The sequence below is a fragment of the Lepidochelys kempii genome, chromosome 12, assembly GCF_965140265.1.
Source record: "Lepidochelys kempii isolate rLepKem1 chromosome 12, rLepKem1.hap2, whole genome shotgun sequence".
NCBI lineage: Eukaryota > Metazoa > Chordata > Testudines > Cheloniidae > Lepidochelys > Lepidochelys kempii.
Genome location: NC_133267.1, coordinates 1064219 through 1087205, shown reverse-complemented (window position 1 = coordinate 1087205; position 22987 = coordinate 1064219). Strand labels below are relative to the sequence as shown.

At 57.1% G+C, this 22987-nt stretch overlaps 2 protein-coding genes across 2 annotated transcripts; one reads left to right on the top strand and one right to left on the bottom strand.

Annotated features, from left to right (window-relative positions):
* Window positions 1-341: 341 nt before the first annotated feature.
* On the bottom strand, window positions 342-7878 carry LOC140896054 (chymotrypsinogen 2-like). Its single transcript, XM_073307057.1, has 7 exons — window positions 7826-7878; window positions 7275-7378; window positions 6324-6403; window positions 5046-5124; window positions 4555-4735; window positions 3919-4052; window positions 342-547 (listed from the first exon to the last, which is right to left on the bottom strand). The coding sequence occupies exons 1-7, from the start codon at window positions 7875-7877 to the stop codon at window positions 386-388; spliced, it is 792 nt and encodes a 263-aa protein (XP_073163158.1). The 5' UTR covers window position 7878; the 3' UTR covers window positions 342-385.
* LOC140896495 (chymotrypsinogen 2-like) lies at window positions 5689-14951 on the top strand. The gene is made up of 5 exons (XM_073308420.1): window positions 5689-5862; window positions 12563-12701; window positions 13149-13252; window positions 14125-14204; window positions 14710-14951. Exons 2-5 carry the CDS (start codon window positions 12650-12652, stop codon window positions 14906-14908), a joined length of 435 nt encoding a protein of 144 aa, XP_073164521.1. The 5' UTR covers window positions 5689-5862; window positions 12563-12649; the 3' UTR covers window positions 14909-14951.
* Window positions 14952-22987: the final 8036 nt, after the last annotated feature.

Genomic DNA, 22987 nt, shown 5'->3' with positions numbered 1-22987 from the left:
TGGCGCCGATCGGCAGAGCCGGGGCAGCGAGGGCTGGGCAGGGGCAGTCTCCTGCCCACTAGGGAGGCGGTGGGGTTGGCTCGGGGGAAGGCCGCTGGTGCCGCCTGGCATGACAGCCCTCCCCTGGCCCGCCTCGGGGCGCCCAACCCACAGCGTCCCGCAGAACTTGTAGGGCCTTCGGAGAGCCCCAGGGACAGTGGGCTACAAGGACAAACTCCCCCAGGCCGGGGGCGAGAGCAGGCGAGGCCGGGGGTCCCCACTGCCCCAGCTTTCTCCCCTCCCATGGGCCCTGTCGCGGCCCAGGAGCCAAGGACTGCAGGGCATGGGCACAGCTGGTCTCTAATGTGTCTTTATTGACCCGTCACGCTGGGAACGTGCTGCTGCGTTAATTGGCCGCGATGGTCTGGTCGATCCAGGCCCTGAGCTTGGTGACGCGGGCGTAAACGCCGGGCGTGGAGGGGGAGCAGGTCCTGCTTCCCCAGGAGACGATCCCCACCAGGGTCCAGGCGCCGTCCTGCTGGCACACCAGGGGGCCGCCGGAGTCGCCCTGCAAGGAGAAGCAGCAGGTTGGGGGGCGTCTCCTTCTAGGGGGTCGCAAAGCGAGGGGGACCTGCTCATCCACCGGCTGATCCCCAAATGCAAACGAGTCTGCGCTTGTCTGGATGGGGCCCTGTGTATCCACTGCGGGTCCCAGGGCTGGGGAGAGCTATGGGGAGCGGGGATCGCGGGCAGAGAAACAAGGGGTGTCGTAGAGAGACTGGCCCTTTAAGAGAGAAGAGGCCCATGCCCCTGTGACTGGTCAGCTGCCTCCCGGGTGGGCTTAAGAAAGGGGCCGGGGGAGGACAAGGAGAGAGGTAGGGGGCAGAGGTAGATCACATCACAGAGAGGGTGGGACTAGCTAAAGGTGCAAGCCATTGTTGGGGAGAACGGCCCAGAGCTGGGGAGCCCAGTGGAGTTTTGGGAGCTGTTGTGCTGAGACCCCTAGGAACAAGGGGAAGACCCGGGCTGGTTAGGGGGCACTGAGCCTGAACCAAGAGGATTGGTGCTGGATGGGGGATCTGGGGTAGGACTGCAAGCGAAGAGACCCGTGCAGTGGGATACCGCGGGGAGCCCTCTCCCAGGAGACCAGACTGGGGGCTCCAGGGGAAGAGTGAATCTGGGGGCCCTCAGGGGCATGGCTGAAGAGTAGAGCCTGGAGCAGGGGCAAAGAGCTGGGAACAGGCTGGATATACTCCTTGGAAAACAGTTGTGACTGTCCTTCGGGGGTTTGGGCAGACCAGTTTTACCATGAGGGTTCTGCATGTTCCTGAACGTGTACACGAATACACCATGCCCGGAGGTAGGTCTTGAACTGCACACTGAGACACTGTATTCCTGTCTAGGGGCGATGGAAGGGGAAACTGAGGCAGATGTCCCAATTGTGCAGAAGCCTGGGGCCACCCTGCTCCAGGTGCATGGAGGAAGGGAAGGCTGGCTGCATGGAGCCAGGGGTGGACAAAGGAGGGCTATGTAGACAGCTGTAGGGATGGGGTGACAGGCAGGCAGGGATAGCTGAAGGGGGATGTGGCCAGAAGGACAGTCGTCTCGGTGGTGGCTGTGGTGAAGTGGGAATTTTCTAGGCTATTTTTAGGAAGCTGGTGTGTGCCTCAGTTTCCCCACTTTGCTGCATTGTTACCCAGTGGGGTGGAAAAGAACTGTTTGTTCTCAAGGCAGGTGAAGAGACAAGTGGTACTAGCTATCTGGGCCTGAGTCCCCATATCAATGGGGTGTCTGAGAAGACAACAGGAAACTCAATCACAGGGCTCTGACAGCCAGTGAATAAGGGATTGCCCGTCTCTGGCAGGGAAGCTGGGCAAGGATACCCAGCTGCCAAACCCCGGCCTGGAAGGCATAAGAGAAGAACTGGCTGCTAGAAGGAGTCAGGCCTCTCGTCTGGAGGTGAGGTGCCACCCGAACAGTGGGGGTCCCTGCATCTGGGCAGGGTGCTGGCACAGTGGGCCTCGCAGTGTGAGGCAGGGGAGCTGAAGGCTTCTCAATGCTTTTTTTGCCTCTGTTTTCACTAACAAGGTCAGCTCCCAGACTGCTGCGCTGGGCATCACAAAATGCGGAAGAGATGGCCAGCCCTCTGTGGAGATAGAGGCGGTTAGGGACTATTTAGAAAAGCTGGACGTGCACAAGTCCATGGGGCCGGACGAGTTGCATCCGAGAGTGCTGAAGGAATTGGCGGCTGTGATTGCAGAGCCACTGGCCATTATCTTTGAAAACTCGTGGCGAACCGGGGAAGTCCCGGATGACTGGAAAAAGTAGTGCCAATCTTTAAAAAAGGGAAGAAGGAGGATCCTGGGAACTACAGGCCAGTCAGCCTCACCTCAGTCCCTGGAAAAATCATGGAGCAGGTCCTCAAAGAATCAATCCTGAAGCACTTGCATGAGAGGAAAGTGATCAGGAACAGCCAGCATGGATTCACCACGGGAAGGTCATGCCTGACTAATCTAATCGCCTTTTATGATGAGATTACTGGTTCTGTGGATGAAGGGAAAGCAGTGGATGTATTGTTTCTTGACTTTAGCAAAGCTTTTGACACGGTCTCCCACAGTATTCTTGTCAGCAAGTTAAGGAAGTATGGGCTGGATGAATGCACTATAAGGTGGGTAGAAAGCTGGCTAGATTGTCGGGCTCAATGGGTAGTGATCAATGGCTCCATGTCTAGTTGGCAGCTGGTATCAAGTGGAGTGCCCCAAGGGTCGGTCCTGGGACCGGTTTTGTTCAATATCTTCATAAATGATCTGGAGGATGGTGTGGATTGCACTCTCAGCAAATTTGCGGATGATACTAAACTGGGAGGAGTGGTAGATACGCTGGAGGGGAGGGATAGGATACAGAAGGACCTAGACCAATTGGAAGATTGGGCCAAAAGGAATCTGATGAGGTTCAATAAGGACAAGTGCAGGGTCCTGCACTTAGGACGGAAGAACCCAATGCACAGCTACAGACTAGGGACCGAATGGCTCGGCAGCAGTTCTGCGGAAAAGGACCTAGGGGTGACAGTGGACGAGAAGCTGGATATGAGTCAGCAGTGTGCCCTTGTTGCCAAGAAGGCCAATGGCATTTTGGGATGTATAAGTAGGGGCATAGCGAGCAGATCGAGGGACGTGATCGTTCCCCTCTATTCGACATTGGTGAGGCCTCATCTGGAGTACTGTGTCCAGTTTTGGGCCCCATACTTCAAGAAGGATGTGGATAAATTGGAGAGAGTCCAGCGAAGGGCAACAAAAATGATTAGGGGACTGGAACACATGAGTTATGAGGAGAGGCTGAGGGAGCTGGGATTGTTTAGCCTGCAGAAGAGAAGAATGAGGGGGGATTTGATAGCTGCTTTCAACTACCTGAAAGGGGGTTCCAAAGAGGATGGTTCTAGACTGTTCTCAATGGTAGCAGATGACAGAACGAGGAGTAATGGTCTCAAGTTGCAGTGGGGGAGGTTTAGATTGGATATTAGGAAAAACTTTTTCACTAAGAGGGTGGTGAAACACTGGAATGCGTTACCTAGGGAGGTGGTAGAATCTCCTTCCTTAGAGGTTTTTAAGGTCAGGCTTGACAAAGCCCTGGCTGGGATTATTTAACTGGGAATTGGTCCTGCTTTGAGCAGGGGGTTGGAGTAGATGACCTTCTGGGGTCCCTTCCAACCCTGATATTCTATGATTCTATGAAGGCCAGCCTAAGGAGGCAGTGAGGCCGTGCTCTAACCCGGAGGGAGAGTGAGACCCCCGGAGGTCTGGCACATTGCAGGGGTTCTCTCTAGAGACTGGTGTAAAGTGGGGGCCACAGCATGGCCCCTGGGGATCTGTGCCAGCACTAGGAGCGATGTGTGGCCAGACAGGTGGGCACAGGGGGCCGCGGCGCTGCAGAGCTGGGTACCATGCAGGAGGAGGCTCCAGCAGCGCCCGCGCAGATCATGACGTCCGCGATCCTGAAGCCCCAGTAGGTCTTGCACTGCGTGTTGGTCAGCAGGGGCAGGGCCACCTGCTGCAGCTTGTCTGGGGTGTTCTGAGCTGGAAAACAAAGGCAGGCAGGAGACGGCGTCAGCTGGGCAGCATGGGGCAGCTCCCGATCCCTGGCACTACAGCCCCATGGCCTCGCCTGGCACTGGGACCCCAACAGAGAGGGAGGGGCCTGGAGAGCTCCCCCGGGGCCCCTCTGCAGAGGAAAGGCCCCAGCTGCCCCTGCCCTCCTGGGGCACGCACAGGGTAGCTGTGCCCAGTCAGGTGGGGACCCCTGGGGGGGCCTTCCAGCTGAATTTTCTGGGTTTGGCCTGGGACAGGGAGAGAGACAGGACCTGGAACTCTAGCCGGAAGGGGCAGAAGGCTGCCCAGAGCTGGGGGTCCTGAGTAGGGCCCCCTTTCCTAGTCCAGTATGTGCCCGGGAAGGTCAGGGGGCGGGGGACTGAGGTGAGGGGATGGCCGTCAGATCAGTTGGCTAAGTTGAGTTCCCCTTGGCACTCCAGGAGTCTGTCCTCCAAGCGGCCAGAGCGGTGCAGAGACCCGGAGACTTTACCCTTGGGATCAGTCAGGCCCCAGCCCGTGGTCACGCAGGTCAGGCCTCCGGGGAAGTCATCGGTAGCCTTGGGCAGACACACGGGGGACACGCGGGCTGTCAGCTTGGCTGGGGAGGCCAGCTTCAGCAGGGTGATGTCATTCTTCACGGTTAACATGCTGAAACTGGGGTTCTTGAAAACCTGCCACAGAAGACAGTGGAGTCTAGACCACATCCAGCACCTGTCGGAGACCCCACCGAAATCTCATCCACCCCACAGCAGGACCCATGTAGGCTGCATCCACCCCACTCCAGCCGGACTCCCCAGAGACCGTGACCACCCCCTGCAGGACCCTGAGGAGCTCTGCGCGTGAGACATGGCACAGGCTGACCTGTGAGTGTGCCGGGGGTTGAGGTGGGCACGAAGGCTCACTGGGGGCCCGGTGTTCCAGGCCCATGGAGGGAGGATGTGTGCAGCCCCCGAGGGGACCCTGTGCCGGCCAGCCCCCTACCTGGGCGATCTGCAGGACTTGCACATCCTCGGCCGGAGAGCCTTGGTCAAATTCCCCCAGAACCACACGGTCACTGGTGCTGCAGGGGGAAGAAAAGGAAGCCCCGAGTATAGGGAATGGTGGGGCAGGCCTGGCTCCCTGCAGCACCTTCTGTCCCCTCCCCCAGGCACTGCCCAGGCCTGGTGCGGGGGGATCTATGCCCAGGAAGCGTGGCAGGGGTATGGCAGGGCAGTGGGAGCCCCTGGAGCTGGCTTAGGCTCTGGGGATTGCAGGGCTGAAACAAGCAGCTGGGGACGTGTGCCCTGAGCGGAGCTCCCTTCATCAGGACACTGATGCCTGGGCCCCATCCCCAGCAGTATCTGCCAGGACAGCTCAGTGCAGATGGCACATCCATCCCCTCTGCGTCCCCTCACCCGCCTGTCCAACGCTAGTGCCTGGTTCTTGCAGGGTTGCCAGACGTCCGTTTTTTTACTGGAACGCCCGGTTGAAAAGGGACCCTGGTGACTCTGGTCTGCACCGCTGACTGACCTGTTAAAAGTCTGGTCGGTGGCGCAGCAGCGCTAAGGCAGGCTCCCTGCCTGACCTGGTACCATATGGCTCCCAGATGCGGCAACATGTCCCGCGGCCCCTAGGCGCAGGGGCAATCAGGGAAGCTCTGGGATCCACAGCCAATAGGAGCTGCGGGGGCGGTGCCTGCAGGCTTGGGCAACGCGCCTCAGTCTAGTCTGACTGCTTCTGGGAGCAGCATGGAGCCACTGCCAGGGCAAGCGGGAACCCTGCCTTGGCCCCGCTGCACCACCGACTGGAGCCGCCTTAGGTAAGCGCTGCTGAACCCGACCCCTGAACCCCCTCCTGCACCGCGAACCCCTTGCCCCAGGTTAGAACCCCCTCCTGCATCCTAACTGCCTCCAAGACCCTACACCCCTCACCTGCACCCCAACCCTCTGCCCCAGCCCTGAGCCCCTTCCAGGAGCCCACAGCCCCACCTGCATCACAACCCCCTCCCCCAGCCTGGAGCCCCTCGTGCACCGCAAACCCCTCTTACCAAGCCCCACCCCAGAGCTCGCACCCTCAGCCGGAGCCCTCCCATACCCCAGCCCCCTACCCCAGCTCGGTGAAAGTGAGTTAGGGTGGGAGAGAGCGAGCGACTGAGGGAGGGGGGCTGGAGTGAGAAGGCTCAGGGCCTCAGGGAAGGGGCAAGGAAGTTTGGTTTTGTGCAATTAGAAAGTTGGTAAACCTAGGGCCTTGGCACCCCATGGCTCCCACCTAGGTTCCTACCTGACTCTGCAGTGGGCAGCCGTGACCACCCAGTTCTCGCTAATCAGGGAGCCGCCGCAGAAATGGAAGCCGGTATTGTCCTGTGGGGAGGGGGAGAGCAGGCAGTGTTTGAGCTGGCCTACCATGGCCACGTGCCAGGGACCCCCGCTGCTGTCTGGAGGGGGCTGCCAGGAACTAAGGGAGGGGAATCGGGGCCAGAGCATCAAAATAAGGGGGAGCAGCTGGCTGAGACCCATCCCTGGGAAGCAGGCGCCCCTTCCTAGCAGCCAGTGCCCTCTGCCCCATTTGCCAGGCTCTGCCAGACACAGATTGCAGCAGGGGCAGGCCTGCCCCACCCCGCAGGGATCTCTGCCGAGCCTGTGTGCTTGGAAGGGAGCCAGGGTGTGCGATGCCCGGCAGGGGCTGGGAGCGGCAGGAGAGAAGGGAACTCGGGGCAGGGGACGGGTTCCCACCAGATCCTGGGTGCTGGAGCTGAGGGGCTCTGGGAGCAGGGCTGGGGGAAGGGTCCTGGCAGGTGCCCTTGGAGTGGCAGAGAGGCCAGGTCAGTTCATCCCACTATCTTGGGCAGCGCTGCCTCTGTCGGGTAACAGGCCCTTGTTCCACAGTAGAGCAGGCACCGACTGGGGGCAGGGAGGCTGGGAATCCATCTACACACTGGAGCCAATCTAAGCAGCTAGGGACAGCCAGTGCTGCTGGGAAACACACACAGAACGTGGAGGCGGGTGCTGCAGGGAGCAGCTGGGGGCCCAGATGCCAAGGTGATGGGCATGTGCAGGCCCTGCCAGATGAATCCCCAGTAGCACTGAGACACTGCCTAGCTGCCCTGGGACACCATGAAATCACATCCCCACCTCCCCGGGTTCTCTAAGGGCCAGGCCCCTCCTGCCTTTCCCCACAGCTTTGCTCCCCACGGGGGTCCCTGCCTGGCCGAAGGGGTTGCTGGGCTCTCACCTGCAGGGAGACCTGCCAGGGCCAGGATCCAGGAACCGCCGTCTCGCCGTTCACGATTCGTGCATAACCGCTGATGACAGGTTGGATGGCAGGGAGGCCGCAGCCTGCAGGAGGGAAGGAGAGGAGTTGACCACAGCTCCTGGTGTCCAGCGGGGAGGGAGCACAGCGCTAGGGCCCAGGCTGCTCCGTGGGGCACCCCAGCAGTGGGGCAGTAGCTGGGGGATCGGTCAGTGGCTGGGGGACCTTGCTACAGCCATGGGCATGCACTGCCCACTCCAGTTCACCTGGGGGCGTCCCCCAGAGCCAGGGCTGTACTGCCACCATGGGGGGAGGATGGACTGGGGGGGCCCTGAGCGCTGTCAAGCACAGCATGGCGTTGGCCGCATCCATCTGCGCCATCAGCAGTGTCTCTCCAGCCGCGGGATTAGCGACAGGGCTGGGGCCACCGTCACCTGCATCTTCTCGGGAGCTCCCTGTGGCAGAGAGACCCTTCCCCGGCTCTGGGCCTTCCAGCCCCTGCTGGCAGTCGAAGGAGGCCGGGTGGCACTTACCATGGGCAGCGCCCAAGAAGGCGAGGCAGGGCAGGAGCCAGAGGAAAGCCATTCTGCTTCTTACATGGGTGGCAGAGACCAAGCAGGGTCAGCAGCCCTTTATATACTCTTGCCAGGAGGCAGCTCAGAAAGGGACAGGAGCCAATTTTCCACCCTGCTGTCCTTGGGGAGATAAGCTGGCAGCCCCAAAGGAGCCATGGGCAGAGCACCAGGGGTCAGGCTGGCTGGGGGCAGGGCTTGGGACCGCAGCAGCTGCTGTCTGGAGGAGTGTGGGGAGCCAGAGAGCCAATGGACATAGGCCTGGGAGCAGGGAGCCCGTGGGAGTCAGTGACCCTCTACCCTCAAGGGAGTGACAACCCCGGGAGATCCGGGTGCCAGGCAGCCAGGGCCTTGCCTCGCAGTGTGGGGTGCACACTGGCCCTCCCCACTGAGGTGTTAGTGATGAGCAAATTGTTCTGGCGTACAGTTGGCACCGCCTAATCCTCCCAGCACCATGCATTTTGAGCCAGCACCCTCCAGTGGCCCCCACCCCAGCCAGATGGGCCACTGCAGAGCAGGGACTAGCCCCAGGGTCCTTTAGTGTGTCCGGGATGTAGCTGCATGGAGAACCCAGGAGTCCTGAGCCCTGGTCCCTGCAGTTGCCCCGCCCGCTTCAGTGCATATTGTCATGATGTTGTGGGAATAACAGCCCCATTTATACCTGTTATTCCCTCTCTCCTTGCGCTTCTTGTGGTGCGGTTTCCTTCAGAGCACCTTTGCTTTGACAGCCCTGCCCCGGACCTCGCACTGGCTGGTTGTGCTGTCCCAGGGCAGGGGCTGGGGTGCAGCCCAAGACCTCCATCTGCCAGCCCATCTCAGGGTTTCTTTGTTCTGGGTCCCCCAGAGAACTGGTTTTCGGGCCGAGCTGCTGACCCTGGAGGGGGATTGCCCAGCCCAGTCCTGCAGGAATGGACACTCGGGGCCAGAGGGTGGGCGTTGGGGTCATGGGGGTGCTGGTGCTGCATGCGAGGAAGTGGAAAGCGGCTGCTTGTGCCCGAGGCTAAACTGAGCTGGTATCAGCAGGGCGTATGATTAGCCAGACGCCAGCCCAGGCCTGGCTTTAACCCCTTGACAGTCTCTAGCGTCCGTCCCCAGGAGGTGTAGGGCTGAGCCCTTGGTGTGGCAGATGCCAACCTAGCAAGTGCTGAGACAGGCTGATTCCCCCACCAGGGACAGCTCTGGTTTCCACAACATGGGAGATTGCCAAGGGGCAGAGGAGAGGCTGCCCCCGTGTGAGGAGAGGGCCCCAACAAGGTTGTGTCACCTCCAGAGAAGAGCTGGAGGGGATTTGGCTAAGTGGCTCAGAGTTGAGGAAAAACAATGAGGAGTCTGCTGGCACCTTAAAGATTTATTTGGGCATAAGCTTTCATGGGTAAAAAACCCACTTCTTCAGATGCATGGAGTGAAAATGACAGATCCAGGCATAGATAGATACTGGCACATGAAGAGAAGGGAGGTACCTCACCAGTGGAGAACCCATGCGGACAGGGCCAATTCAGTCCACTCCCAATAATTGATGAGGAAGGTGTCAATTCCAAGAGAGGGGAAATTGCTTAGGCCCAAATAAATTTGTTAGTCTTTAAGGTGCCACTGTAATCCTCATTGTTTTTATGGATACAGACAAACGCGACTACCCCTATGATACTTGACATCATGCAGAGTTGAGGGAATCAAGAAGGCTCGTAGGTGCCCAACTCCCATGGGAAGAGGCGCCTAATTCCCATTGTGAATGCCACCTTTGATCTTTTCTTAGGTCCGGAGATGGTGGCAGCGGCTGCTGCCCCTTTTAGCCAGGAAGTGAGGCCTGGCCGGTCGCTGCAGGAGGAAGAGGAAGGGAGGATGCACATCACGAGTTTCTTTGGCTAGTAAACACAAAGAATGGCCTTGGCCCAGGGTGGCTGGCCTGGATCCTACTGGGATCTGGGAAGTGGGTGGGCGAAAGCCCGCCCGCTGCTAAAGGACCCCCCCCCCCCTCAGCCTAAGGGGAGGATCCACAGGACCCGAAAATCAAATGATTCCGGGGGACAACTAATGAAATAACAGGGACAGGAGTGTGGTCAAAGGGTCAAACGAAGGGAACCGGAAGGGGACACCGAGCAGAGAACCCTGGACAGCGCCCACTGCTCCTCAAAGGCATCAAGGGAGTCAGTGGATGCCGCCCAGAGGAACTTTGCCCGGAGGCGTGAACAGACGGAGGATCGGAAATAGGCCCCGCAGTCACAGGAGACCCTGGCTGGGTTTGTCTGGAACAATCCAGACATCATGAGACTAACATGACTGCTACTCTGAAATATTATGTATAGTGCCAATAAAAATAAATAATACTTTATGCCATTTATAATCGACCTGTGGAACTCATTGCTACAGGACATCATGGCGTTAAGGGCTGAGTCTGGATTTCCAAAGTGCTGATTAATCTCCTTACTGGGATCAAGGTGTTTAGCTGGGATGCATGGGCAGGGTCACCCTGTTTATGACTTGAGAACATACTCTGATTATCAGAGGGAGTCAGGGGGTAATAGCTTCACAACTGGCCAGGTGCATTGTGGACGGTGCTCAGCTTTTTCCGAAGCATTGGGGTTGGGCCCAGCTGGAGTCAGGCCACTGAGCTGGAAGGACCCCCATCAGAGTGGGGGTGGCCCATCTGAACCTTCACCTGCTCCCAGGTGGGTTATTTTCCTTCAGATAATCACCCCAGTTTCAATTATTTTAGTGATTTATTTCAAAATACGTGTCACCAAGTATGCCTGGAACAATCCAGACAACGAAAATTATTCAGGAAATGTTTTTTGTCAAATAGATTCCTCACTAGGCATATGTGACGAAGTGGGACTCTTCTTAATGTTTCCTCTGAATAGTGTGGGGGTGCCTCAGTTTCCCCTAGGCAGTTCTTAAGTATCTAGGTGGTGGGGTAAGGGTGTATGATCATTGCAGAGCCCTAGAGGGCCGGTGTGTGCAGGAGTCTGGACACAGAGAATGGCCGACACCCTGTTTCCTGGCAACTGATGGCCTGGGCCCTCCCCCCCTACGAGGTGAGAGCTAAAGGGTTGGAGAACAAAGGAATCAGGTGACCACCTGGCCCGGGAAAGGAACAAAGCCCAGAGGAGGAGGGGCTGGAGGGAGTTTCAGTTTGGGGCTGGCTGGGACATGGAGTGAAGTGCAGACGTGGTTGTCTGGCTCACTACCCCCCAAAATGGACCCAGCTGAGGGGTCCCGTTCTCTGCACCTGCAAGCTCTGTTTTAGACCATGTTCCTGTCGTCTAATAAACCTTCTGTTTTACTGGCTGGCTGAGAGTCCCGTCTGACTGCGAAGTTGGGGTGCAGGACCCTCTGGCTTCCCCAGGAGCCCCACCTGAGTGGACTCACTGGGGGGAAGCGCACGGAGGGGCAGAGGATGCTGAATGCTCTGAGGTCAGACCCAGGAAGGTGTGAGCTGTGTGTCCTGAAGACAGGCTGCTCCCAGAAAGGCGACTACCCCAGAGTCCTGACTGGCTTCATGGGGAGCAGTTCCAGAGCATCGCCCAGGGACTCCGTGACAGCATATTAATATGTAACTTTGAGTAATTCATTTAAACTACAGAACAGGAACGTATTTCCTGCCCCTTCAGAAGCAGTGCAAAGGCTTGGGGGAGCCAGGGGTAATGGAGGAGCAGGAAGGAGCCTGGGAGTGAACCTGGAGGGTTGTTGGATGTGGGTGGGAGAAATATGAAACAGATTTGGGTGGGGGGGGGCAGGGAGGGATTGTTAGGGAGCCTCCCCCATGCAGACCCTGGCTGACCCCTAGCCTCTCCCATTCAGTCAGGCACATCTGCCCCTTTCCCCATATGTTCCTGCACCCCTTCCCCATCTGTCCCTGCATCCCCTCCTACCATCCCCATGTGTACCTGCACCCCCTTTCCCCGTTCCCATGTGTTTCTGTGCCCCCACTCAGTCACCTGCCTTCCCCCATGTGTCCCTGCACTCCCTCCCCCATCTCCATGTGTCCCTGCCCGCTCCCCCCTGTACCCACGTCTCCACTGCCATTCAGCCCCTGCTGCAAGTCTGGGACCTGGGAGCGCCTACTCAGTTCTAGCACCACAGTGGTCCCTGGTGGGCAAAAGGCGGAACTGCAGCAACTTTCCAGCAGAATTTATTTTCTGTAAAGAAACAGGCTGCGTGGGACATTAATTACGTGTGTGCGCAGTGGCGCAGAATTCCCCCAGAAGTAACACTTGCCGCCAGCAAGGCACGGTGCGCGAGGAGAGGCCGGGTCACAGGGTGACTGGTAAAACACCATTTGGATGGTAAACCAAAGAAGCAGCCCACTGAGCATTAGGACAGCTTTCGCAGAGCCCTGGGCATTGTGTTCTCCCCTCTGCACAGCCTGCAGGATGCTGAGTGGGGAAGGGAAGCATGCATCATGCACTGCAGGACATGGTGCCTGGCTCCCTGGGGTTGTCACTCCCCTGAGGGCAGAGGGTCGCAGACTCCCATGGGCTCTCTGCTCCCAGGTCTTGGCCCTCTGGCTCCCACGCAGCTCCCTGGCTCCCCACACTCCTCCAGGGAGCAGCTGCTGTGGTCCCAGCTCCTGGCCCAAGCCCTGCCCCCAGGCCAGCCTGCCCCTTGGAACTCTGCCCATGGCCCCTCAGGGATGCCCAGCTTATCTCCCCAATGGCCCCAGACAGCAGGGTGAAAAACTGGCTCCTGTCTCTTTCTTAGCTGCCACCTCCCCAGAGCTGCCCCTGGCAGGAGTATAAAAAGGGCTGCTGACCCTGCTTGGTCTCCACGACCCATGTAAGAAGCAGAATGGCTTTCCTCTGGCTCCTGCCCTGCCTCGCCTTCCTGGGCACTGCCCATGGTAAGTGCCACCCGGCCTCCTTCGACTGCCAGCAGGGGCTGGAAGGCCCAGAGCCGGAGAAGGGTCTCTCTGCCACAGGGAGCTCCCGAGAAGACGCAGGTGACGGTGGCCCCAGCCCTGTCGCTAATCCCGCGGCTGGAGAGACACTGCTGATGGCGCAGATGGATGCGGCCAATGCCATGCTGTGCTTGACAGCGCTCGGGGCCCCCCCAGTCCATCCTTCCCCCATGGTGGCAGTACAGCCCTGGCTCTGGGGGACACCCCCAGGTGAACTGGAGTGGGCAGTGCATGCCCATGGCTGTAGCAAGGTCCCCCAGCCACTGACCGATCCCCCAGCTACTGCCCCACTGCTGGGGTGCCCCACGGAGCAGCCTGGGCCCTAGCGCTGTGCTCCCTCCCCGCTGGACACCAGGAGCTGTGGTCAACTCCTCTCCTTCCCTCCTGCAGGCTGCGGCCTCCCTGCCATCCAACCTGTCATCAGCGGTTATGCACGAATCATGAACGGCGAGACGGCGGTTCCTGGATCCTGGCCCTGGCAGGTCTCCCTGCAGGTGAGAGCCCAGCAACCCCTTCGGCCAGGCAGGGACCCCCGTGGGGAGCAAAGCTGAGGGGAAAGGCAGGAGGGGCCTGGCCCTTAGAGAACCCGGGGAGGTGGGGATGTGATTTCATGGTGTCCCAGGGCAGCTAGGCAGTGTCTCAGTGCTACTGGGGATTCATCTGGCAGGGCCTGCACATGCCCATCACCTTGGTATCTGGGCCCCCAGCTGCTCCCTGCAGCACCCGCCTCCACGTTCTGTGTGTGTTTCCCAGCAGCACTGGCTGTCCCTAGCTGCTTAGATTGGCTCCAGTGTGTAGATGGATTCCCAGCCTCCCTGCCCCCAGTCGGTGCCTGCTCTACTGTGGAACAAGGGCCTGTTACCCGACAGAGGCAGCGCTGCCCAAGATAGTGGGATGAACTGACCTGGCCTCTCTGCCACTCCAAGGGCACCTGCCAGGACCCTTCCCCCAGCCCTGCTCCCAGAGCCCCTCAGCTCCAGCACCCAGGATCTGGTGGGAACCCGTCCCCTGCCCCGAGTTCCCTTCTCTCCTGCCGCTCCCAGCCCCTGCCGGGCATCGCACACCCTGGCTCCCTTCCAAGCACACAGGCTCGGCAGAGATCCCTGCGGGGTGGGGCAGGCCTGCCCCTGCTGCAATCTGTGTCTGGCAGAGCCTGGCAAATGGGGCAGAGAGCACTGGCTGCTAGGAAGGGGCGCCTGCTTCCCAGGGATGGGTCTCAGCCAGCTGCTCCCCCTTATTTTGATGCTCTGGCCCCAGTTCCCCTCCCCTGGTTCCCAGTAGCTCCCGCCAGGCAGACTTGGGGGGTACCCAGCACACAGCTGTTGTGGGCTGGCTCAGTCACCACCCGCTCTCCCTCTCCCCGCAGGACAACACCAGCTTCCATTTCTGCGGCGGCTCCCTGATCAGCGAGAACTGGGTGGTCACCACTGCCCACTGCAGCGTCAGGTAGGAACCGGGGCAGGAACTGCGGAGCACCATGGTCCTAGCACTAGCGTTGGACAGGCGGGCGAGGGGACGCAGAGGGGATGGATGTGCCATCTGCACTGAGCTGTCCTGGCAGATACTGCTGGGGATGGGGCCCAGGCATCAGTGTCCTGACACAGGGAACTCCTCTCGGGTAGCATGTCCCTGGCTGCTTCCTTCAGCCCTGCAATCCCCTGCCCGGCTGCCCAGGCCCTGAACCTACCTCTAGCCATCCCTCCCTCCCTGCCTGCCTGTCACCCCATCCCTGCATCTGTCCATGCAGCCCCCCTTGATCTAACCAGGGATCTATGCATCCCTCCCTCCCTCCCTTCCTTTAGGCTCCCCTTTCCCTGCCCGCAATCCCCGCTCCCCATAGCTCTCCCGAGCCCTGGGACCCGCAGTGGATACACAGGGCTCCATCCAGACAAGCGCAGACTCGTTTGCATTTGGGGATCAGCCAGGTGCCCCTCGCTTTGCGACCCCCTAGAAGGAGACGCCCCCCAACCTGCTGCTTCTCCTTGCAGGGCGACTCCGGCGGCCCCCTGGTGTGCCAGCAGGACGGCGCCTGGACCCTGGTGGGGATCGTCTCCTGGGGAAGCAGCACCTGCTCCCCCTCCACGCCCGGCGTTTACGCCCGCGTCACCAAGCTCAGGGCCTGGATCGACCAGACCATCGCGGCCAATTAACGCAGCAGCACGTTCCCAGTGTGATGGGTCAATAAAGACACATTAGAGACCAGCTGTGCCCATGCCCTGCAGTCCTTGGCTCCTGGGCCGCGACAGGGCTCATGTGGTGGATGGGGTACAATCGAAACCAAAGGCACAGGGTGTCTGGTCTATCTGCATCCCCTGGTGGGATCATGCACATGGCTACGTACTGCAGCGCATGGTACCATCCCGTAGCATCGACAGATCATCTAGTCCAGCCCCCTGCGCAGAGGCAGGCCCAAGCAAACCTAGATCAGCCCTGACAGGGGTTTGTCCCACCTGTTCTTAAACCTCTCCTGACAGATTCCATAGCTTCCCTTGGAACTTACCTACCCTGAGAGTTAGAAAGTTTTTCCTCACATCAAACCTACATCTCCCTTGCTGCAGATAAAGCCCATTAGGTCTTGTCCTGCCCTCAGCAGACACAGCAAATAATTGATCTTTCTAACAGCCCTGAACATGTTTGAAGACTTACCAGGTACCTCCTCAGCCATCTTTTCTCCAGACTAAACATGCCCATGGCTGACCAGGTTTAACCTTTCCTCACAGGGCAGGTTTTCTAAACTTTTGATCCATTTTGTTGCTGTTCTCTGGACTCTCAATTTGTCCACATCTTCCCTAAGGTGCGGTGCCCAGAACTGGACATTGGGGGCCTCCCCAGTGCTGAGCAGAATGGGACAATGACCTCCTATGCCTTACACACAACACTCCTTTTAATACACCCCAGAGCCATATTAGCCTTTTTCACAGATATGTCACGTTGCTGACCCCTGCTCAGTTTGTGGCGCATTGTAACCTCCAGCCCCTCTCAGCAGTGCTGCTGCCAGCCAGTTATCCCCAGGTTGTAGCTGGACACGGGCTGCAGTTTGACATTAACTCGTCCACTTTGCAGGAGTGGTGGCACAAATCACACAGGTGCTGCCCACCCTCCAGTGCCTCCCCATCATTCCTTTTGAAGGAGAAACTGGGAAGAAATCCGTGTACATCTCAGCCCAGCGTACCACGGGCCATGCTCCAGCCACACCCACGTGAGGGCAGAAGCATGGAAGGCACAGTAACGAGAGGTGTGCTTGGCCATGGGGATGCTCACACCTGAGCTAGGCTATGCCGGGTGCAGATAACCTGGGAGAACTGTGCAGTGAAGACACAGTCTGGCAGTGCCAGTCTGCTAGCAGGCTGGACAGGTCCTAGTAGTTCAAAGTCCCCACCCAATAGAATTCAGCAGCCAAGCCGTCCCTCTGGGCTTGCCTGGCTGGGGAGCAAAGAACCCCTCCAGCCATGGCTCCTCGATACCCTTCTTCTTTGAGCCGGCAGCCGGGGCTGCAACCCAGCGTGACAGTGCAAAGCTGTCCTCTCGGTGTTTGCTGGCAAGGCCGGGCCCAGGTTTGTTCCAGCAGCAGCGTGGCACTTTCCATAGACCCTCTCTCGGAAACTTGATTAATTATGCGAGTGGAGCCCCAGGGGGCCCAGACCTGGTCCCACACGTGGCTGGACCGGACTCCCAACCACGTTGCTGAGCACAGCCCCAGCTTCTCACTGAAGTGCCAGGCCGCGCCGGGGGTGTGGCAGCCAGTACGCCCTGTGCCAGCTCCTTGGGTGCCCCGGCTGGTACACGCCGTGTCAGCCGTTCAGCGTGCGCTGATCACTGGGGAAGGGTCTCACACATTTACACAACCTGCACTTCCGCCTGCACTGATCCCCCCGGACCCCTACAGTTGCCAGCCAAGATCGGCCCAAGAGGTTGGACACTGTGACTGCAGAGGATCTTCTGCTCTCACTGCAGGAGTTGCCCCATTCTGTGGCCTCGGGGCTGTGAGGCCCCACAGGTTAGAGCGTGGGGCTGCTGGTCCCTGGGGGCTGGTACACTCAGCAGCGCCGGCAGAGTCACCAGACACAGGCTGCTGGCGTTCTGGGGCCAAGCACCACGGGCTGCGTGAGGGGCAGTGTGCTGGGGGCCCTGCCAGCGAGGGGCATTACTGAAGCCTGGTGTCGATGCAGCTAGGCGACCCTAGATGGCTGCCATGGCAGACCCTGCTTCTTCGCCTGGCTCTGGTCCCTGGCTTCTGACCCTGCCTCTGTTCCCACCGGCTAGGCTGGACCCCCACGCCCTGGCTGGGACAGTGGGAATTCCATCCCACAGGCGAGATCCCAGCCGACAGAAGTGAGCCATGCCTCTCCCACCACAGCAGTGGGTTGCTGGGGCCTGCAGCCCATGGCTCGCCTGCTTCAGTCCCTTCAGATCTCCCTGGTGCCAGACAGCCCACCCCAGGGCCCAGCCCATGAACACTGCCAGCAGGGGACACAGCCCTGGGCATGGTGACAGCCCACGCGAGGTGGGGTATTTGATGGGCATGGGGGGCTCCAAACACCACATGGCCCCTTGCTGAGGCTCTGCCCCGAGGCTGCATTTGCAGGACAGCAGCCAGGCACAAGAGCCTCAAATGCCCTTCTTGGTGTGACAGTCCTTGTGTGTGGGGTGGGTCACTCTGAGCCTGGCACTGGGGGCAGACACTGACTGTGGTTCTTTTTCAGGGGCTGACTATGTGATGTCCCCCCAGCTGTGGGTCAAAAGTGCAACTGAAGCAGCCTCTGGCTGTTTAGAATATTTTTTTTAAGGGGACACCTGGGGCTGGGGACCTCCACGGGTTCCAGGGGAGTCGAAGCAGGATCAGCTTGAGCCCAGGGTGGTTTTGGGAAAAAGAAAAAAGAGCAGGTGGCAGCTCTCCCCGGAGCACTGCTGTGAGTAGACCAATCAGGCAGTGGTGGAAACGGCTGGTGGAGTCTGGAGCAGGCTGCCCAGCGCTGCGGGAGAGAGAACAAAGCAGCAACTGCCACCAGAAAAGAAGGGCCGCAGCGAGTGAGGAGCCAGTGACTAGGGCCCCCCGACGTCAGAGGGCCGCCAGGGACAGAGCTCAAAGGGAGAAAGCCAGAGAGAGCAGGAGCAGTAGGGCTAGCCACAAACAGGCAGTACCTAGAAAGAGGAAAGATAATGGTGTAAGGGGAAAAGAGGGAAAGTTAAAGGAAGAACAATGCTGTTAAATGAGAGGAAAAATAGCCGAAGAGTCTCTAAGAAACTATTAGAAAACATTGTTAGAAAACTGGGAGAAAAGTACAGCCCCAATGAAATGTGAAGGAAATAAACTGTAACTAAAGTGAAACTGACTTAAGAAATAAAGCGGAAGTGAGTTGTAGTGAAAGAAAGAAAATAGTAAGGACTGTAAAACAAACCATCCAAACAGCATCCTAAGGCAGACAAGGTGAAAAGATAGGAATAAAGAAATTGTGAGAGCAAAGGGACTGTAAGCCAGAAAGGAGCAGAGGGATAACAGTTCAGCCAAGAAGCCAACATATTGCATCAAGGAATTTAGGCTGCAACTCAAACCAGTAAACCAAGGTTGCACAAGAGGATTGCCCAAAATAACTAAACAGCCTAAGAACTTTTTCTCCAACCTCTGGGCTTATGGAGGCTGAAAACCAGGAAACTGACAAGGGGGTATGGAACTGTGGGGTTTGTGTTCTAGTACACTGGTTTTCAAACTGTGGATCATGACCCAGCAGCGCTGGGTTGCAGAATGTAAGGCAGTGGGTCGTGGCAGCTCTGGTCAGCACTACCGACCGGGCCATTAAAAGTCCCATTGGCGGTGCTGCCCGGCAAAGGCAGGCTAGTCCCTACCTGTCCTGGGGCACCGCGCTGTGCCCCGGAAGCGGTGAGCAGCAGGTCTGGATCCTTTACGTGGGGGAGGAGGGGGCTCTGCGTGCTGCCCCTGCCCCGAGCACCAGCTCTGCACTGCCAATGGGAGCTGGGGTGGGGGAACGTTCCTGTGAGTGAGTGTAGCCAGACAGACAGCCCCCCCCTCTCAGACCAGCATTGCTGGAAACACAGGAGGAAGCAGGAACAGGGCACTTAACATATATTCCAGCACAGCCTTTGAAGCTGTGAAAGCACAGGTGTGCTGCTACAATGTGCCTCTGGGAACAGATACAACGATTAAGCTCACAGCAGGCAGAGGCCCTGTGACAGACATGGCTCTTAGCCCCTACTAAATAGCGTGATGCACACACACCAACATCCTAGGTGGGAAAATATTTACCCTGATAAAAGAAATGTCCAGTAGTCAAAACTTATTGTTTCTCTCCCTTGCAAGTGTAAACTACTCTTGCGAAAGCTGGCGTCACCCAGACAGACCAGCCTCAATTTGGCATAAGAAAGGAGAAAGAGAATAAAGGAGTACAGAGGTATAAGTAGGGGACCTACAGCACCATGATTTTTGAGTGCTTTTCACTATCTATCTGCTGGTCAGATAAGTGACAGCCTCCCAAGGCTTCTGCAGCTAAGAGGGTCCCTACGCCTTGTCCCTTATTCGTCTTTCCGCGGAATTGAGTGACCGATCCTGGCTTGGCACCGCTGGAATCGAGAGATGCAAGGAGGGTAAGAAGCACCCACACCTGATCTCCTATCTTTAGTGTACACATATTTTGAAATAGAGCTCTATACTTTGTTTTCTTTCTTTGGGATTGTGGCTTCAGTTTTGTAACTTGTTTGTGTGTGTAACATCTCTACATTTAAATAAGTAGGCACTAGCAATTTTGTAACCACATGATTAGAATCTAGCTTAATAAATTTTGGTAACCATTTATGCATAAGCCTGACTTGTTTTCTCTGGTTTACTGTAAAGCAGCCAACACAATTAAAGAACCTCAGCCGTTTTGGCTCTAAAGCCTGGCCATTAGGTGAGAGTACTAAGAGCCTAGCGTTGAGTTGTGCCGCCTCCACGGGGCAAACTCTTGGGGCACCTGTCAGTCAATCCTGGCTGCCCGCTGCGAAGGAGCTCTGAGCTCTAGCAGTTAAAGTCACGGGTGTGGAGAGGCTCTTAGTGCTGCCATTGGGGCACCTGTCAGTCAGTATTGACTGCCCGCTGCGAAGGAGCTCTGAGCTCTAGCAGTTAAAGTCACGGGTGGTTAGGACCTTGGGGCATCCGTCAGCCTAGCCCGGGCTGCCCGCCGCGAAGGGACAGTGCGTCCTAGCGGTTAAAGTCACGGATGGTATAAACGGGCATAGCTGGCACCTCACCAAACATCCTTGGCCGTCGGCTAACAGTGAGAGCCATGCGGAGCCGCTTGCGCACCTCCGCCTAGGAGCCAGACCTCCTGCTGGCCGCTTCCAGGGTGCAGGACAGGCAGGAAGCCTGCCTGAGCACCTCTGCTGCGCCGCTGACCAGCAGCCGCCCGAGGTAACCCGTGCCCCAGCCCCGTGCCCCAATCCCCTGCCCCAGCCCCAAACCCGGAGCCCCTTCCTGCACCCCCAACCCCTTATCCCTGACCCCACACCAGAGCTTGCACCGCCAGCCCAGAGCCCTGACCCCCTCCAACACCTCAACCCCCTGCCCCAGCCATGAACCCCCCCCACACCCAGAACCCCTCATCCCCAGCTCTGTTGGGTTGCAGGCATCAACAATTTTCTTCAACTGGGTCTCCAGAAAAAAAAGTTTGAAAACTACTCCTCTAGTGCATTGTGTTCACTAATTCAAAATGCTGTTGTTTTATACATGAAAACTGTTACCTGTCAAGGCTGATTCCCCACTCTGGCAAGAAATAAGCATCAAGAATTGCTCCCTTGAGGTCCAGCTTAAAAGTTACAAGCAAAACGAAAACACCTGGGGTTAGCTCAGAGGAGTCCACAAGCCATAAAGAAATAAAAGAGACACACCTCATCACGTCTTCCCCTGATCTACTCACATATCCAGGGTTTTAAATGAGTAGTTTCTAGGTGTGATCTGATGATTTTTTTCAGACCTGGGCCAAGCTTCTCAGAGAGAACAACCACAGACAGACAAAAGGGGAGTCTTTGTTTCAATTTTAAAAGGTTCTAGCCTTCCCATTGGCTCTTTTGGCCAGGTGCCCACTCCCTTCCTTCTACCCATGCAGGGAGACTTTTTAACCCTTTACAGGTTTCAGAGTAACAGCCGTGTTAGTCTGTATTCGCAAAAAGAAAAGGAGGACTTGTGGCACCTTAGAGACTAACCAATTTATTTGAGCATGAGCTTTCGTGAGCTACAGCTCACTTCATTGGATGCATACCACGGTATGCATCTGATGAAGTGAGCTGTAGCTCACGAAAGCTCTTGCTCAAATAAATTGGTTAGTCTCTAAGGTGCCACAAGTACTCCTTTTCTTTTAACCCTTTACAGGTAAAGCAATTAGAGAACAGATACTAAGAGGGATTTTATAGTTACTGGCTGGCTGCGTGTCCATAAAAGGGAGCTACCCTCCCCGCCCCCTTCATTTATCACGTTACCTATGAAGTGAGTTTAATGAAGACAATCACTGCTAATACACAGTCGATAACAGGAATAGTTTATGGTGTAAGCTTAAGGAGTAGTTCCTGCTAAAACAGCTAACTCTGATTTCCTTGTGATTTGTCCCTATTTAATTGATTTCTACTTTACCCCCCCTGATTGAGAGAACATACTACAGTCTCTAGATTGCCTCTGCCTCTCCTCATTGCTCTGACTCAGAATGCCCCTCCTTTCCCTGCCACGCTGGGCAGAGGCTAGGCACCTCCCAGGCCCATCTTAGCATCAGGTGTTAAGTCCTAGAGCCCCAGTGCAGCTGTTATCCGATGATGCACGCAGGGTCATCCCATTGTCTCTTAGCATCTCTGGGGCAGGGTTCAGGACCCTTGGCCCAGTTTGTGGGGTTTGTTTTTTGGACAGTCAACAGCACTCTCAGCTCCTCTGAAATACACTGCTTCTCAGGCCAGCTGGGCTGGGCAGAGGGACCCTCCCATTTTAGTCCTGCTTGCTGCCCCCATCAGAGCCTTGGAAAGAAGCTTTTTTTTTAAACCAAACATCTCGGTAGGGACAAGTTCTCCCCCAAAGGTGCAGCAAGGAAGACTCTGGGAGTTCCTTTTTTTGGAGATTAAGTGCCTGAAAAATTGTTTCTTTGCAACTGTTTTGCCAAATATCCAGTGAAGTCCCCTGGCACGAATGTCTATTACAAACAAATAGAGTCTTTTTATGCCAGTGCCAAAAGGCTTGAGCCAGTTGTCCAGGGAGGAGGGAAAAATCTTGGGGATGGACTAGTTATTATTGTTCTTTATTATCCAGCCTTTGGTAAAATGCCTCCTCCTGCATCCCTTTGACCTGGGGAAAGCACACAGGGCCATTGTCCAGGAACTGAGAGCCAAGTGATGTACCCATGGTTACTATTAGCATTGTTAATTTAGAATCCAGCTACCCTGACCAAGGCCAGGGGCACTGCACTAGGGGCTGAACACAGAGCTCAAGAGGGGTAAGAGAGATAGGGTCTCTGCCCTGAAGAGTTAACAACCTAAATAGAAAACACAAAGGGTGAGTGGGGAAACTGAGGCCCAGAGAGGGACCGTGACTGCCCTGGGTCATACATTCATAGAAATGTAGGGCTGTGAGGAACCTTGAGAGAACATTAGTGCCTCTGTGCCAAGGCAGAACCAACCTAGACCAGCCCGGATGGGTGTTTGTCCCACCTGATCTTAAAAACCTCCAGTGGCGGGGATTCCACAGCCCCCCTGGGAAGCCTGGTCCAGAGCTGAACTACCCTGAGAGTTGGAAAGGTTTCCCTAACATCTGACCTACATCGCCCTTGCTGCAGATTAAGCCCATTACGTCTTCGCCTGCCTTCAGTGGCCATGGAGAATCATTGATCACAGTCCTCTTTGTTACAGCCCATAACAGATCTGAAGTCTGTTATCCGGTCCCCATCTTCCGTCATCTTTTCTCAAGACTAAACATGCCCAGGTGGTTTTATCCTTTCCTCACAGGGCAGGTTTGGATCATTTTTGTTGCTCTCTTCTGGACTCGCTCCAATTTGTTCACATCTTTGCCAAAGTGTGGTGCCCGGAACGGCACCCAATATCCCGCTGAGGCCTCCCCACAGTGCCAAGTGAGACAATGACCTCCCGTGCCATACATACGATACTCCTGGTAAGACACCCCAGAACCAGATTTGGCTGTTTTGCAACTGCATCACACTGCTGCCTCCTATTCAATTTGTGATCCGCTAGAACCCCAGAGCCTTTTC